Consider the following 14,709-nt stretch of genomic DNA (forward strand, 5'->3'; position numbering starts at 1 on the left):
ATAGATATGAGTTATGTCTCATATATATATATTATATATATAATATATATATATATGCCAAATGTTTACGAGTATTCCAAGCATGATCCATAGTATTCTTCCATATTGGAAATATTTTTAAATTTCCACCTTCCTGTCAGAGTAAAAGCAAAACACAACAAAAAACTTCATGTGGAAAATGGAACCTATCTGTATTGTTTAATAAATTATCAGCCTGTTTAAAGTTTCCTGACAGGCAAACAAAATCTTGAAGAATTATTCTTGCAAGGCTGCCTGGATGTCTGAAGAAAAAGTGTAAGCATGCCAGCAACAGCAGGACTTGTAGAGAGGCTTAAAAAAGAAATGTAGTAGTTTTTAAATGCACATCTTCTATGTACAGCTGTGATAGTGAGCTGTGATAGCTAAGAAAGGATAGGGAACCAGGAGAAATATTTAAATAGAGTGTTAAAATATTTGTCTTTATTTTTTCTTTTAATATACAGTTTATTTAAAAAGTCAATTTGTCAACTCCTAAAATAGCAGTGTTTAAATCTGTGAATGTCAAGTGAAGAACATCAGGTGAAATGCATGTCAGGGTAGGAGACGGGAGGCCGGTTTCCACGCCTGTCTCTGCATCTGCCTAGCTGTGCAAACTAGGGCAAGACTCAATCTTTCAGAACCTTTAAGCTGGAAATGATAGCTCAAATTTCCTATATCATGAAAATTAAATCACATACTTGAAACTACATTGACTGTAAACTCCTTGAGGGTGGGGCTCTTTTATATGTTCATCTTTATAACCAGTTACTTGATTGATTAATTCATGTAAGAATGAAATAGAAAACATTGTCATTCTGTGAAAACCATTTTAAATTTCATCACAGATTATCCCAAGAAATGCATCAGTGACTCTATAGAAGGTCCAACCTTGAAAATGAAGGAAGCTTTAGTAGCATCAGAAAATCACCAATATTTTCAGAAATTAACTTAAAATTTTTATTAAAAATTCCAAAATGTAGGCTCTGTTACCAGCCTTCAGAGAACAAAATGAACAAAAAAATAAAAAAGTGTCTTTTGAACATGTGAATATCCTAGTAACAGAGATAATTTTAAAAGTAGGGAATTAGGTAAATGATGGCAACATCTTTTTGTAAATATGCAGTGGTAGACTGTGCTGTTAAATACGCATGAGAAGCAATTTGCAATCCTTTCAGAAAAGCAATCTCAATACTACCAAGAATGTTTTATGTCTGTATCTCCAGCCCAGGGACTTCCCTGGTCAGTTCCAGATCCACATATTGGACACTCCCCTCTAACCCAGTGCTCCTTGTGAATTCTCTGTCACTTATAGTACTGTAATCCATCCACTTTTCTAAATCAGAAATCCAAACATCAGTTTAGATTCCTTCCTCTCCCTCACCCCATCCCTAGCCATTCAGACTCTAAGGCCACATTTTATACTTCCTTAGTATCTCTCCTGTATGTATTCCATCCTTTTCCCCCTTGCTACTGCCTTGGTTCAATCTCTTCACATTTCATCTTGATCACTGAAATGGCATTCTAGTCGGTGATACGGGGGAAATGGAAAAAAAGATGCATTTAAAAGATATTTAAAAGAGCAAACCAAGTGACAGAATACAGGAGGAGAATTTGGTTTGGGAGGAGAATCATGAATTTAGTTCTGAGCATATTTAGTTTGTGGTAACATGGGCTCATCCAGGTGAAGGCACTCCAAGTATGTGCACGTGTGGGTGCAGGCAAAGCTTAAGATAGGAAAGGAGGCTCACGGTGGATGCCATGGATATGGATGAAACATCCCCTCATGTCCTGCTGCCTCCGAAAAGCTTTCTCCAGATCATCTCAACCCACAGAGAATGTTCCTTCCATTTAATTCTAATCACACTATTTGCACCTTCCAGGTTCACAACCACATATTGCCTTTTGTTGATATTTATTTCCCAATATTCTTATTTCCCAAATTAAGCTTCTAAAGAAAAGTACCTTTTTATATGCTTTATGCCTATGAATGCCCACAATGCCTAGCACTGTGCAGCATGCAGGAGGTCCTCAAAACAAAGGAGGAGCTGAAGGGATAAATTTGACTTCAGTAGCTTTAATAATAAGGATAATAAATATCTCCTAGCACAGAGCCTGGTACATGGTGGGTGCTGAACTGATATCTGTTAAATAGATTAAGAAAACGTCCTTAGATTAAGAAAATGTCCCCCATTACTCTTCAAAAACTTCTTACTATCTCAACTCTTTTCCAATCTGACATGCAACAAAACTTGGACATAAATATGTTTATTAGACATTTTGTAAGGAGTCCAACAGTTGATGGTTTTATATAGAACCTTTTTCCATGAAAAAGTCCCATGTCAACAAGCCGAATCCATCTTCATCTACACACCCACAACCCTCGGATACTCCACACCCTAGCAGAATTTCATATTCTATACAGATGCGCACTTTCGCCTCCTTGGTGTTTCTGTCCGGTGTTCACACTGCCCGTTGTGCCTCCCAAATGCTCCTGCGCTACCTTTTCTCTGCGCTTTGGTTAAGTCAGGTCAAAGACTTAAACAATTATGGCACAAGAATTATTTTCAGGAAATGAAGAGAAGGGAGGAGCCGACTAGTCCTGGTGTAAGCAAAAGAGCCAAATGGCTTAGGCAAAACACTTTCATGTTTTGATTTTGGCTCTCGGCATTAAGACAAGAATCACTTTATGGCTTCCAAGTCTTGGAAAAGTTCAACATCTGACACACTGACATTTGACAACCAAGATCACACTTAGAAATCAGTGCTACTTTACTTTACAGATGAGAAGTAGGAATCCTAACTTGGAGAATACCATGAAAGGTACAACTTACATTAAGACTGAATGTGCAACAGACATGATGCTTTGAACAGAGACACACACACTATTTGTTAAAAGAATGAGTTTAAAATACTAAATATTTACAGCTTGTTTCTGTGCAAGGTCTTGAGCCAGGTGCTGTGTAGGATACACATAAAATAACACACAACCCTTGCCCTGGTATTGGATGAAAAGAGTTGCATGTGGTCCATCAAAGTGTATGTCCTGGTGTAATATTTTTGGAAAGGCATTTGAAGGTGTCAGTTAAAGCTGAATATAAACTTAAACTATGATACAGTAATTTGACTCCTAGGTAGACACCCAAGATAAATGAATTCATGAGTATTAAGCATGCACAAGAATGATCATGGAGCTTTATTCACAATCATCCAAAACAGGAAACAATCCAAATCTCTAAACAGAATAGAACAGACAAACACATTTCATTTATTTACACAAGAGAACACTACACAGCACTTTTTAAAAATTAATCTATTGCCACACACAATGCTATGAATGAATGTCACCTATTCAGTGACTAGTGGGAATATGGCAGGAGTATGGCAGGAATGAAGAAGAGATAAATTCAAGAGATATTCAATGGAGATATTTAAGTCTCGAACGGAGAAAGAACACAGGAGGAGAATTAGGATTGGGAGAATGATGAGTTTAGCTCTGAACATGTTGGTTACAGGCATATGTAAGAAAATAGCGGAACACTCAGTATTTGTGAGGTTTACCCTATATATGTTATATTTTAACAAAAAAGTTTTAATGAAAGTTTTCAGTGGAACAACAAAAGCCTGTGGAGGGCCAGGCCTCACAGTTAGGCAGCAATGGCAGAGCTGGGGAGCAGGTGTCCAGCTTTAACCCACATAGTCCATTGACGGGAATCACGTGACTTAGGTCCCACGCACCACTCTGAACATTAGTCCCAATGTGTGAATTAACACAGTGTAGTTCCTGCCCTGGAAGGTCTTATTGTTTAATGTGATCATAATGACAGTGAGGAATTAAATTTTCTATGCAAAATATTATATGATGAGAAGATATTTAATAAGTATCTATCAAGGGCCTAGTACCAAGTGACAGGTACAGCCTACAAATGCTGTAAGAGTTGACAGGTTGGAGAAAACGCTTGTGAGCTGGATGCTCAGGCCAAGTTTCTTGAAGGACATGGGAACTGAGCCAGAATCTGAAAGGTTAAGAACAGATGCAGAGGTTGCCAAGTGTGGCCTATAGAAGTGTTTTATCTGATTTTTTTTAGTTGGAGTTAGCACAGTCTTTCAAGAGGCAGTGTGACTAGGATTGTGGACAGCCATCACCTTGTATCTGTCATGCTTTGTGAATATGTGCCAGTTTCCTAGCCATCTGAATGTGGAGCGTAACGCAAACAGAAGAGGATGAGGGCCTAAGTGAGTTATTAGATTGCAAAAATAGTTTGGGCCCAAATTGTAGAGAGCCATGAATGCCATACTGAACACACTGTGTTGGCAATATTAGATGAGAGCATGACACACATGCTTTACAGCTCAGTAGTGCTGGGCCAATTGTGTGACTAGCATTAACAACAATAAATACTGTAAGCAGCTTCTGGTTCTTTCAATGTGATGCCAAGCATATGAGCCTTTGAAAGTAGATTTCTGTGCGCTTTCTTTCAGAACTTTTGATATTCTGCAGATACAGCTTCTGTTTAGGCAACTGAAGGAGGATAGCTTATACAAAGTAGGTTAAAAAAATTGGTAAGACTCATAACTCTTAGAGGAATGTTAAAAGAATTAGAAAATAAAACTATAGATGCCAAATGGAACAACCTCCGGGGTGTTTATTACGGGAATAAAGTTGTTTGAAGCCTATAACTCATTCTGCAAGATGTTGCTGGCTAGAGGAAGAGTTCTCATGCAGTAAAATTACTGACGTAATTACTACTCAAAACAGTTCTGTTATCTAAGGTATCCACTTTATCAGGGGCTGGTCATAACCAACGATTAATAACTCTATTTTATGCATACATGTGTATTGAGAGATGCTTGAAATATTTAATGACTTGTTATATTGAAGATCAATATACAGAAGAAATTGTCCTAATTTCTCCTTTGAATTTATAAAGCAAACCTTTCATGCTTCTTTATCTGTGGCTTAAAACATTTGATTATAATTTTTATTGTTAGCATAACCTTTGATAGAAATAAACTCTAGCTTTATTTAATAGAATTACTAAGGGTAGTGGTATGAAAATAGAAATACTTTTGCAAAGTTGGACACATGATGGATTTTAGCAGAAATAGAGAATCCTGATCACTGGAAAATATTAAGACTAGAGATATGAACTCATGGTTTTAAATATATAAAGACAGACATATAAATAGATATGAACTTGTGTGGGTAAATATGTTTATGCAGCTATTTCACAGCTCTGAGAATAGTGCGAAGCAATGACAGACCAATAGCAAGGAGCATGCCCAGCACTGAGAGCTTAGTTTTCAAATATTCTCCACTAAAATAGGGACCAGGGATCCTTTGAGAAATGGCTGATCCCAGGTTTGGAGCAAAGAAAATGCAAGATGAGCCTAGAACATATTCTTACAACAGAAAGTTAAAAGGTGCATAAAGAATTAGAGAAGCATGTCAAAAGGATAAGTGAGCCTTCTTGAAAGGGTGTACATTGGCCAAATCTGGGACAATAGAAGCATCAAAATGAATAATGGTAATAATGGATTATAACCCATTGAACAGAATAAGAACTCATAGGTCAACCTTGAAAGATGGATGGAGGGAGGGAGGGAGAGAGGGAGGGAGAGAGGGAGAGGGAGAGAGAGGAGAGAAGAGAGAGTTCTTTCTTACCATAGGAAGCCAACTAATAAATGTATAAGAAATGATGGAATTAGAAAATTGCCACTTGACAACCACCATGACAATAATTAATCTGGGCAAGAATCATCAAGAGACATAAAACAAGGAGGTGAAAATTTGAAGAGGAATAGGATACTTAGTCTCAGTGAATCTCCTCGTAGTTGCTTATTAATTTCAAACAAAAAATAATAACTTTACTGGGGAGGAAGCTGGAAGTCACCACCTTAACCAAAAGATCAAAGTTGAAAACATGAGCAGTGGGACAAGCTGACATCATTGTTCCTGATACGGTGTTTGTATGTACATATAAAGTAAAAAGCTCAACAGTAGTTGCAGCAGTTCTTTAAAACATTTACACCAGCAAAATACTTGGGTAGGAATTTAGTTTTGCTTCTCAGTTTTAAGTAAATTCTGATTTTGCTTGAAGACTTTTTTAGCCTATTTTTGTAATGACTATCAAATTCCTAGATGTTTTGTTCAGTTATAGTCACATAAAGTTAAGAGTCTAGAATTCAGGTGTCCTCTAAACTATTTTTTACAGTACAGCTCTCAGGCATGACAGGTTGCATATGTGGCCAGTTATTGTTTTTTAAAAAACTCCTCATATATGGTTATTCCCTATATGTTCATCTTGTTTTTTTTAAAAAAATCAATGAGACAAAAATCAAACAAAAATCATATTCCCCTTTTTGCTTCTTTGCTAATAGGAAACAGCATATTTTAGTGTTCTACTGCAGTAGCTACATTTAGTTAGGTAAATGTATATACTTTTTATCTTTATTTGACAAGATCTTTCTTCATTTTGTGGAAGTAAATGTAGTATATCCAATAATGAAAGAAACCTCTTCTTTTATTTCACTTACCAACCCACCAAATGTACTGCAGATGTGCACGTATTTATTTTAGTATAAAACCATCAGAACCTACACTACTGCATTAGTCCAGGGTTAAATAATAAACTTTTGGAAGAGAAGGTAGGGATGATTTTATTTTAAAGTGCTTCAAACTGTACATATTGCCCATAGGTTACACATAATGTTATTTTGCTAATGACATGAGCGTCATCTGAATTTTTAAAAAGATAATGATTCAGGTCTTACTTCAGTAATATATAAAGAAAAATATACCTCATGCAGACAAATGAAAGCTGGAGTTGTAGATAAATCCACAGACCGCTCATCTTGGATGTTAATTGTAGGCGGTATGGCATAAACAGGGTCTCCTTGATCCTTTTTGCCTTCCTCCTCTTCCTCTTCCTGTTCTGTGTCTGTGGTACTGTCTCCCATTTTTCACAGTTCTAGAATAAAACCATTCCATATTCAGTTATTTAGGGATGTCTTCACTTACAAAGTAAAGTTAATAGAAAATAATAAAAGCAAGCAAAGCAACTGGAGTAAGCTATTCAATGAAATTATAGATCAGGAAAGTTATTACAATCACATTATTATCAAAGGCTGTTTTGTTGTAAGGATACTTTCCACTGAAACACTCAAATAAATGATTCTAACTTTAAAAAGTAGGCTATTGTTGGGTTAATTGGGAAAAAAACAACATAACTAGAACATAAGCTCCATGAGGGCAGACACCTCATTTTGTTGACTGAGCGTTGTACGAGGCAGTCAATTACTAATCATTGATAGCATTAATAAATACAACCTTCATTCTTAAAATAGAATACAAAGTTAATTAAAATTAATTTTGGAAAAATAAAAACCAACACTCTGTGGCACCCATTCTGCCGTAGGCATGCACCTGTGCACTAGGCCTCCAGGCTCACTGCTCAAAGCCCACACTGCTGCATGGCCACAGCTCAGGCCTGTGCTCGTGCATGCTGCCACCTGGCCCGTCTCTGCTGCTCATGTGCATGCTCAATTGTCTCATCAGACTTCACTTGCAAAACATAAGCTCAAAAATGAAATTATTAAGGAGTTCAGGATGGTGACACCAGAGCATTAAACCAAGTGCAGGGCCCTTCTGAGAGTGGGTCCTTATAGGATTGCCCAGGTCACACACCTATGAAGCCAGCCCTGTGTACTGGCCATACATCTGCTCATAGAGTCAAGTAGACCCAGAGTAGATTCTTAAAAGGACCCCTGTCTTGGCCTGCAAGGTTTCTATTGGCTCATTTTGGTGGCTTTGGGATGTCAGCCCTTCCAAAAGAGCTGGTAAGAAGCCTCTGTCACATAAGAGAATGCCAATCTAATGCTCTTTTGATCTCTGACACATGTGAATCTGCACTCAACAGAAGAGCATACCTGCATTCTTCTCTCGCCAGAGAAGATAACTCCAACTGTCATAAGTTTAAGGTCTGAATCTTCTGTATCATCTCATATCTATCTTATAGATTAGCTACTCCTTGATGCTAATGACCCCCATTCTTTTAACATGGAAAAATATGTTCTATAATGTGGATCCAGAAGGCATAGCAGGCTCTGGTTCCTGAATTTATTAGTCAGGTGGCCACAGGCATGTCATTTATTCATTGTCTCTTTCCTCCTCTCTAAGATAGGAGTGACAGTAACTAACTTTTCTGTTTCATAAAGAATATATGCAAATTAGATGTGATGATGCCTCTGGACTTCTAGCATCCATTCTGCTAGCTCCAGTTTTCTGCCACAGCCACAAATTACACATGCACTTGTCTTTCTCCTCCTGCTACAAAAAATACTTCATAGGTGGTTGTGTGGACTTCCATCAGGAGGCACCAGTGACTGGTTATTGTCTTTCTTTATGTGATGTTAATAGTCAATGATATTGTTTGGACCTTGCTTCCTTTATCACACACAGTTTTTAATGCCATAAAGCAGTTTTTTAAGAGAACCTATTATTATTCATATTATTATTACAGCATCATAAGACTTTACATTTGGCCAGTAATCACAGTTTATCATTTAAATCTTCAGGGAGCTGGAAATGGTTTGGTGATATATCTAGATTTGTTTGTGTTAATAAGCTAAAATATGTATGTTCAGTTATTTCATAGATGAAAATGTTAATGACTTTCCCAAGCAAATATTTCCTTCAGAGCATTAGACTGTACCTATCATTTTTAGCTTTTTCTTTAAGAAATATTTCTTTTTGTAATTGAAGTACAGTCAGTTACAATGTGTCAATTTCTGGTCTACAGCACAGTGTCCCAGTCATGCATATACATACATACATTCATTTTCATTTTAAGAAATATTTCACATATAACCATAGTAACATAAACAAATATCAATTCATGAGTAATTTGGTTTTATCCAAACATTTTTCACTTCCCCTTTCCACTCTCCATATTATTTTGAAGCAAAACTTAGACACCAAGACTTAATAATATATCCTGAAGAATGCCATAATAATATACAGAGATAGTTCTCATTCCATTTCACATGAGCTGCATAGCTCTCCTTTGCATAGATGTGCCACAAGCTAGTCAAATAATTCCCTATTTATAAATACATGGAATGTTTCCAGTTTTCTGTTATTACAGTTCTGCAAAGTATAGTACATCTATTTATTTAAAAGTATATTTTGAAGGCTTTTGGAATCTTTATAATCAAGTTGGCATTAACTTGAAAATTTAAGTTCAGGAATCTTCTCAAAGCATAGCAACTTTAAATAAAGTTACCTAGGCAACAAAAGAAGTTGCTATGCTGAATTTGTACAAATTGCTCAGTCTGCTTAAGATTTCAATCTCTATTATCTTGAAAACATTCTAAATATTTTAAGGCAGGTAAAAACATTTAACAGAGGGAAGCAATTAACAGACACTATAACAGAGTTCTGATAGACATTATTAGACAAAATTTGACCCTTACAAAACAAAGGAAGACTAAGAAAGTAATAAAACACAATAGAAGCAAATACAAAGGTCTCATATGAATTCAAATCTAAAACACTAATTAATCTAATTAAATAATAGGGACAAAAAGGCTTAAGTAGCTAGCAAAGTTTAACAGATAATATTCAAGGATTAGTTAATATAGGATCGCAAAGCCCACTATACTAATATTATTATGCTGCAGGCAATATGATTAATTGAGAGCTGTAAATCAAACAAAGGAATAAAATATATTCTCAGGCTACAGTGATATAAACAGAATATTTACAAAACATCTTAAATTCCTGGTGCAGGAGGAACTACATAGCTGTCAAGTATAGTGATTCTAGAGACGTACATCTCAGCAATACCTAAGTCAGTTAAGCAGATATTTATTGAGTTGTCTTATGAAGACCAAGAGTTTACAAAGATGTGATTTACAATCTAAAGAGGAAGCAAGGTAGGAAAATAACTAGTTCGATATAATACAAGGTAAGACAAAATAAACCTAAATAAAAAGCCATGTTCTTAGGAAGGTAGATAAGGCTTAAAGAGCAGCTTGTATCTTAGAATTTAGATTTTCATCAACAGGTATTGGAAGACTTACACCTTTGGCAGGGAGGAGTTAAATCTGAGTTTGTAAAGATGTTGGTGACAGTGGGAAGAGTGGTTTGGAAAGGGTATGAATTTGGAGGCAAGGAGACAATTTAGAGGCTATGAGCCAGCCGCTGTGCTGTGGGTAGGAGACAGATGCAGTGGTGAGCAAAACCAGACGAAGTCCCTGGCCTCACGGGGCTCACAGACTGGTACCAAGATAGCAATTAATCGAAGAATCACAGAGATAAATATAAAAGTACGAAGAACTGAAATAAGTGCCGTGAACATGTGCACACAGAAGAGGGAATACACAGCACTGCACATTCCCAGCAGGCGCTTTTCACGTAGCAAGTTGTGCAGTGAGCAGCCCTGACCAGAATGTTAGATGTTGAGAGCCTGAGCCCAGGGAGTACCATGGGGTGCTGCAGGGGTCCAGAGAAGAGAGGGCATGGCTGTATGAGGCCTTCTAGAAGGGAGAGGACATGTACTGAGCTTTGACACAGAAAAGCAAAAGGCCAGGGAAGGAAAAAGTAAGATAAATAAAAGCTTTAGTTCCATTACAGAAGAACACTGAACTCCTATATTATTCACACTTCATCTCGGGGCTAAAAGATAGAGCCAAAACAGGAAGCTTCCCAAAGAATAATTAAGCAATAAACATTGCAGGGTATGCCTTGTTTTGTAAGACACACCACTACTTCCTCTTCTCGAAAGTTAAAGGGGCGATCATTAATTTGTTTTGATTTTGAACTCTTAAGGAAATTTTTCAACAGTTACCAGGTGCACACATGAAAAACCAAATACCCTATGCACCAGAGAATGGGGCAGGATATACAAATGATGTGACACTGTGAAGGTAAAATGATAACACTTGCTTTAAGAAAGATGTAGCAGGAAACCAGGATGACTTGTCACTGAACCAGCACACATTTTGCTTATTTTAGAATAGCAGGGTAGAATGTAAAGTCAAACATGGTATTTCTCTCCCAGTGCCACACAGAACCTGAGCATTCTGTTTCATAATTTAGGTCTTATAACTGCCCTAGGAACAGAACATAATCACATGCTCCTTTCCCCAGCACTCATAGCTAGAAAAGGTTAGTTCCATGACCCTTTCTACAGTAACTCAGATCTAGATCCCTTGGAGGAAGGGGAAAGTCTGGGACACCTAATTTTTTTTTCAGTTTCCTATATTCATTAAAAAACATCGAAATGTCAAAATAGGGTTATAAAAATTGTGGTATATTTAAAGTTATATGGCAAGTGCCTCTCAATCCTGTCAGTGTATCTCTATGATTATGTGAATATTCTCTTTTGGAGATAATGTTAAAAGCCTACATTGAAGGCTTTTCTTTCTGAGAGGCCTCTGGTCCACAACCTGACAGGCTCAGAATACTGGGCAGCCAACCCGACACGCAGCCTACAGGTACCTCAGATCCACTTAATTCAATAAAAGCAGCAGCAGCAGCAGCAGCAGCAGCAGCAGATCCTAGGACCTTGGCATTTCTAAATGCAACCGATACAATTATTGAATTTATTTATTTCTATATATAACTATATAATACTACACAAAGACAAGATTAGACTTGAAATATTTTTTAAAGATATAGATACAGATTTCAGGTCATTTCTTTAAAAAAGAGGGTGTAGAAAAGCTTTGTCATTCAAAGAACCAACAGATCAAACCGCAACTTCTTTCTGTTCCTGAAAAAAACAAAAGAAAGAAAAAAACCCTCTCAAAAAAGAATCCTGAAAAATAAAAAACAAAACAACATAAATGCACAACATTCTGGCACAGGAAAAAAAAACTGCCATCAGTATGTACAGATAAATTTGTCTCATAATCAAAGTGTTAAAAGTAACACTTGGCTTGGACACCTGTAACATGTGGGTTGGACCATCTTTAATTAAAAACATACATACACATAAAATAAAACAAAACTCTTGAGAGGAAGCTCCAAGTGCATATCTAACATTTAAATGTTCACAATATTAGATAAAGTGTTAAATTATATGCATTTGTAACCAATGAGGAACTTGTTAATTGCTCACGGTCATGAATAACCCAAGACTCTTAAGGATGAGCTCCCTTCCCTGGGATGGAAGGATGCTGGAGAGTTCTAGCCCTACTCCCAACTCATTTCTCTGTCCTTTTGTCTCATTATACGTACCATACTCCCACCCTACCCCAAACACAGACCCAAGAAAAGTTACCCATTCTTTCTTTAAACTTCATATATCTTTCCCCCTTTCTTCTCAGAAATGTACACTGCTGAAAGAAGCTCTATAGTACTCATTTCTGAGTAGGTATAACATGTAGGGTTGTGACAGTGAGCATCATCCCTGTGGAAGAACTGGCATGGAAACAGACATAATTTCTCTCTCTAACCTATCCTCCTGGTTGCCCTCATTGGCATGCAGATGCTCCTGCCCAGTGGTCATTCACCTGTACACCTAATAATGAGAACATGCATATAGTCCTTTACAATTTAAACAAAGCTTTCCCTCATATTGTTTCACTTAGTCCTTACCACAACCATATTTCGTAAGAATTAGAATCTCCATTGTATAGATGAGGGAACTGAAGGTCAGAGAATACAAATGATGTCCCTAAGATCACACAGCAATAAATGGCAGTATTTATTCAGACTCGTGTTCACTGGCTTCAAATCCCTTACCCTTTTCCATTAAAACTCTACAAGATACTCGCCACGGCCTTAGCAAAGCCTGTCTTCTTGGCCTCCAGTAGTGGAAAGCAGGATCAAGAATACAGGCAGGCTGATGGAATTCAGCTTCTGTCACCGCAAAGGTGTAAGGCAAGGACCTCTTTAGCAAAGAGCAGCCCAGCAGAGTAAGTCAGTTAAAAACACATTCATTCTTGTAAAGCAGTGATTATTAGGCAGTCCATGAGGTCTAAGACTGAGCTGTGCAGAACAATGGGCTACAGAATTTGTTGTTATAGTTACAAACCAAAGGAACGCCTTCACATATACAAAGTATGACAAGAAATGCTGATCTTACATCTGCAATAATTTACAGTCATTCTGCAAGTCCAGTCAGGCTTCAGAAATTCAAAGAGTGCCTATGAGGCTCTATTGGTTTCCCTATAAGTTTCCAAATAATTCAGTAGTAAGCAGAGACTGAGTTCCAAAGGCTGTGGGAGGTATGGAATGCCCAAGTAGCTCTGAAGTTGACAGTCTTCCAGAAGTTCTGTTAAGGACAGATTCTACATGTTTACATGCAATCCAGAATCCTCGCATTGCAAGCCATTCTTTACTCTTGCTATGAAAATGTGCATGTTTTTCAAACTCCATTGTCTTTGCTTGAATTTTTTAAAACTGATATCAGAAAGCACATTCATAACATTACAGCAGTAGTCTATCCTATCTAATTAGGCCATTGCCTTACAAACCTCCTCTTTCATTTAGACCTTTTCTCTTCCCCATACCATAGTCAGTAGGAACTGTGGGTCTAACACAGGTCTGTTTTCCTAGCAAAGATCTTCATGAAATATAGGCTATCACTGCTTCCCATCTGCAACAGCCAGGTCTCACCCTTCCTCTTCTTCCTCTCCCTTCACCTCCTCTCCTATCCCCTCCCCTCCTCCTCCTGTTATTTCATTTAAGACTGGGATTAGTGGCTTTAACTTAGTCTAGCAAGATGACAGCATGGGCTAATGGAAATGACTACATGGAAATTCCTCAGTTTAGGCTTGGATCTCATTCCTCCCCTTCCTGTGTAATCCTGGGCAAGATATTCAGCCTCTAAGTGGCTGTTTCCTTAACTAAAAGATGATTTAAGAGTTATTGTGATGATTAAATGGGGCAATGCGTGTGAAGTCTCAGCCCAGACCAGCATATAGCCCTCAATAAACAGTAGCTTCCTTCCATCACTGCCTGGTTCTTTTGCTTTCATGTATAATATGCCTTAAATTATTTTTATAGGGAACAAATCAACAGAGGTCAGCCTGGGGCTAGACCAAATTATTTCAGGAATCTGTGGTCTGGAAAAGGTGATCTGGGTCCTCTTCAGCATGATTTTGTCCCCGAGCTCCCCTTAAGATTTGGTGTGAAAGTCTTGGTAAACCTAACCTTCAAATCCCACTGAGATGTTTAAAACTAGGATAAGAAAGACTGTAATAGGATATTACATCCTGGAGAGGGAGAAAGGGAGAGACTAAATTTTTTTTAAGTTCTGAAGAGAATTGTGTCAACTCCCAATCAGGGAAGAGCCAGTTTTAGTAAGTAAAGCAGGCAAAATTCCCTCTGTCATGTCTAGAAATTTCACAGCCTCCTCCTTACATTGCATGAGTATTTCCTGTTCTCAGGCTTCCTCTGGCCCAAGGCAGATCTCTACTTTTGTCTTTCTCTTCCTGGGCAGCATCCCTTACTCAATGTCTTTCCTTCCTCTAAAGGCAAATGTTCTTACATTACTTACAGGGTTAGTAGAGTATTTAGCAAGTCAATCTTCCTACTTTACATTGGAAGAGGAAATTAAAAATAAAAACAAATAAACAAACAAAAAAACCTCTCTCTGAGCTGGGGAACAAGGAGAGGTGGTGAGGAAATAAGTTGGCATGGACCCCTGAGGCCCCCTGTCCACTCAGAACCAGGCTCAGGAA

General features: G+C 37.6%; 1 protein-coding gene across 2 annotated transcripts in view; it reads right to left on the minus strand.

Moving 5' to 3' along the window:
- CCDC146 (coiled-coil domain containing 146) overlaps positions 1 to 14,709 on the minus strand; it is a 105,254-nt gene that overhangs the window by 81,898 nt on the left and 8,647 nt on the right. For both annotated transcript variants that reach the window (XM_010946655.3, XM_074367592.1), the window contains exon 2: positions 6,817 to 6,986. In XM_010946655.3, coding sequence (XP_010944957.2) covers positions 6,817 to 6,975 — 159 coding nt within the window. In that variant the 5' untranslated portion in view covers positions 6,976 to 6,986. The remainder of the gene's footprint in view (positions 1 to 6,816; positions 6,987 to 14,709) is intronic.

This window comes from Camelus bactrianus, chromosome 7 (assembly GCF_048773025.1).
Source record: "Camelus bactrianus isolate YW-2024 breed Bactrian camel chromosome 7, ASM4877302v1, whole genome shotgun sequence".
NCBI classification, from domain to species: Eukaryota; Metazoa; Chordata; class Mammalia; order Artiodactyla; family Camelidae; genus Camelus; species Camelus bactrianus.